The sequence below is a fragment of the Chrysochloris asiatica genome, unplaced genomic scaffold (genome assembly GCF_000296735.1).
Source record: "Chrysochloris asiatica unplaced genomic scaffold, ChrAsi1.0 scaffold00125, whole genome shotgun sequence".
Classification (NCBI taxonomy): domain Eukaryota; kingdom Metazoa; phylum Chordata; class Mammalia; order Afrosoricida; family Chrysochloridae; genus Chrysochloris; species Chrysochloris asiatica.
Window position 1 is genome coordinate 837,448 of NW_006408643.1, and position 2,385 is coordinate 839,832.

Genomic DNA, 2,385 nt, shown 5'->3' on the forward strand with positions numbered 1-2,385 from the left:
GGAGCAGCTGGTAGTTTCGAACCGCTGACCTTAAGGTTCGTAGCCCGATTCGTAACCACTATGCTACCAGAGCTCCTTAAAAATGTAAATAGACGTCACAAAATCAAACAAACCCTATGGAGCAAAAGAATGGTCTGCAACTGACCTTGGGGAGAGTGCAGGACTGGGCAGTGTTCTGTTTCACTGCAAAGCTCACGGGGCACCATGAGTGGGAGCCAACTCCATGGCAGGTGACCCCCACCCTACCCCCTGCAGGCTGACCAGGCTGAGCTCCCTTCTGCCCCACACAGAGATTGCTCATCGCCATTCGTAGAGACACAACTGCTTACTCCCTGGGCCATGGGGACCGTCCCTAGGTCTGGGTGACTGGGTCCACCATGCTGATGTGTGCTGCTGTTTGAAAGGGGGCCTCAGGGCCTAGGAAGGAGAACCCCAGCCTGCCCCCCCCCCACACCAACCCAGGACCAACCTCGGCACATGGCTCCGTCTTCCCGCAGGGCATAGCCAGCCGGGCAGGTGCACACGTAGGAGCCTTCGGTGTTGTGGCAGCGGAAAGCACAGAGCAGGGGGTTCAAGGTGCACTCATCAATGTCTAGAGAAGCCAGTGGAGGTGCTGGCTGGGCAGATCTGTCTGAGGGACCCCCTTTTCTCCCCAGGTACCCTGGCACCCCCAGCACCCAGTACAGATCCTTGCTGGCCAGCCGTACCCTCACAGGTCATCATGGGGCCGGGCTCAAAGCCATCTGTGCAGGCACATTCAAAGCCGCCGCCGACGTTGGTGCAGGTACCTTCCCCACAGGGGTGCCCAATGGAACACTCGTCTGTGTCTGGAGTGGGGGCAGGGGGTGGTCAGTGCCTACAGAGTGTCCCCATCCTCACGACTGTCCTGTCCACCTCCCCACTGATGCTAAAGACAGGATTGGGCCAGTGATGGCCATCTCTAAGCTGGGTGCAGGGCAGGCATGCTGCTACATGTTTAGTGGGTGAGAACCAAGCCAATGAGTGAGTGAGTGAGTGAATGGAAGGAACAAATGAGTGAATGTATGAATGTATGAACAGATGGATTAGAGAAGGGATAAATGAGCAAATGTATGAATGGACAAAGAAGTAAATAAGCAAATGATTGAATGAGTTATGATGAGGGAATGAATGAATGAGTGAACTAATGAGTGTACAGTGAGAGAACAAATGAGTGGATGAATTAGTACAAGTGGAGAAATGACACTGTATGAGTGAATAAATGAATGAAGAACAAGTAAGTGTGTCTGTGAGCAAATGACTGAGTGATTGAGTGAATAAATAAATCAGGAAATAAAGAATTGAAGTTATGAATGAAAAATGAATGGGTGAACTAGAGAAGGAAGGGATAAGTGAGCAAGTAAATGAATGAGTGAGAATAAAATGCAAATATGAATAAATGAGTGAAAGTGTGAATGGAGGAAGGAGGGCAGGAATGAATGAGTGAGTGGAGGAAGACAGGAGGGAATGGGAATGGGTGTGAGGAGGGAGGCTCCTGGAGGAATGGGCGGTGTCCTCACCCACACAGTTGAGGCTGCTCAGGTCCAGGCCATAGCCCCGGGGGCACTCGCAGCGGAAGGAACCGTCTGTGTTGATGCAGATGCCATTAGTGCAAACGCTGGGATTCTCCACACACTCGTTTACGTCTGCAGATGGAACGGGTTGCAGGCAGGGAGGGTGTCTGTTACATACAAAGGGCTGACCTCTTCCTTCCTGGAGAACGAGGGCTGAAGGCCCAGACCCCAGGAGTGGGGTCCGGGACAGTGCTGAGAATCACCCATCTGTCTCAGAGGGTGCCTAGGACTGGGGGACACAGGCAGAGTGGGGAAAAACAAGGTGTGGGTGGTCCAGGGAATCTAAAGGAATGGGTGCGGGACTTACCTTCTCGAGAGTCATCAGGGCTGGGTACTGCCCCATGACCAAAGGGGCACAGCTCCTGGAAGGCGGCTGGACACGGGAAGGAGAGGGTGGTGGTCAGGGGCCAGGTACAGCCCCCGGGGAGGGGAGGGTGATAATCAGGGGCCAGGTACAGCCCCCCCCCAGGGAGGGAGGGTGATAATCAGGGGTCAGGTGCAGTCCCTGGGGAGGGGAGCACCCATGGGACTGGCAGGCTGAACCATGGTTGGCTCTGCTCTGACCGGGACACTCACTACTGTCCTCCTGAGGACACAGTTCACAGGGGTCGCCCCAGCCCTCCCCAGGCTGTGTACTACAGCAGCAGCGGGCCTTGGTGGTGTTGAAAGCTTTGGGTGTTGAGCACTTTCCACCCTGGAAACAAGTGAAGCAAAAACTCCGCCGCGTGTCTGTGGGGTGAGAAAATGAATGAGTGAGGGAATGAATATATGAATGAGCGAGGGAATGGGTGAG

At 54.3% G+C, this 2,385-nt stretch overlaps 1 protein-coding gene across 1 annotated transcript in view; it reads right to left on the reverse strand.

The window, feature by feature from the left end:
* The window catches only part of FBN3 (fibrillin 3), a 93,972-nt gene that overhangs the window by 18,896 nt on the left and 72,691 nt on the right, over positions 1-2,385 (reverse strand). The window contains exons 48-52 of the mRNA XM_006868999.1: positions 2,169-2,321; positions 1,900-1,965; positions 1,539-1,664; positions 708-827; positions 470-592 (exon numbers count right to left, since the gene is read on the reverse strand). Of these exons, the coding sequence (XP_006869061.1) occupies positions 470-592; positions 708-827; positions 1,539-1,664; positions 1,900-1,965; positions 2,169-2,321 (588 nt within the window). The remainder of the gene's footprint in view (positions 1-469; positions 593-707; positions 828-1,538; positions 1,665-1,899; positions 1,966-2,168; positions 2,322-2,385) is intronic.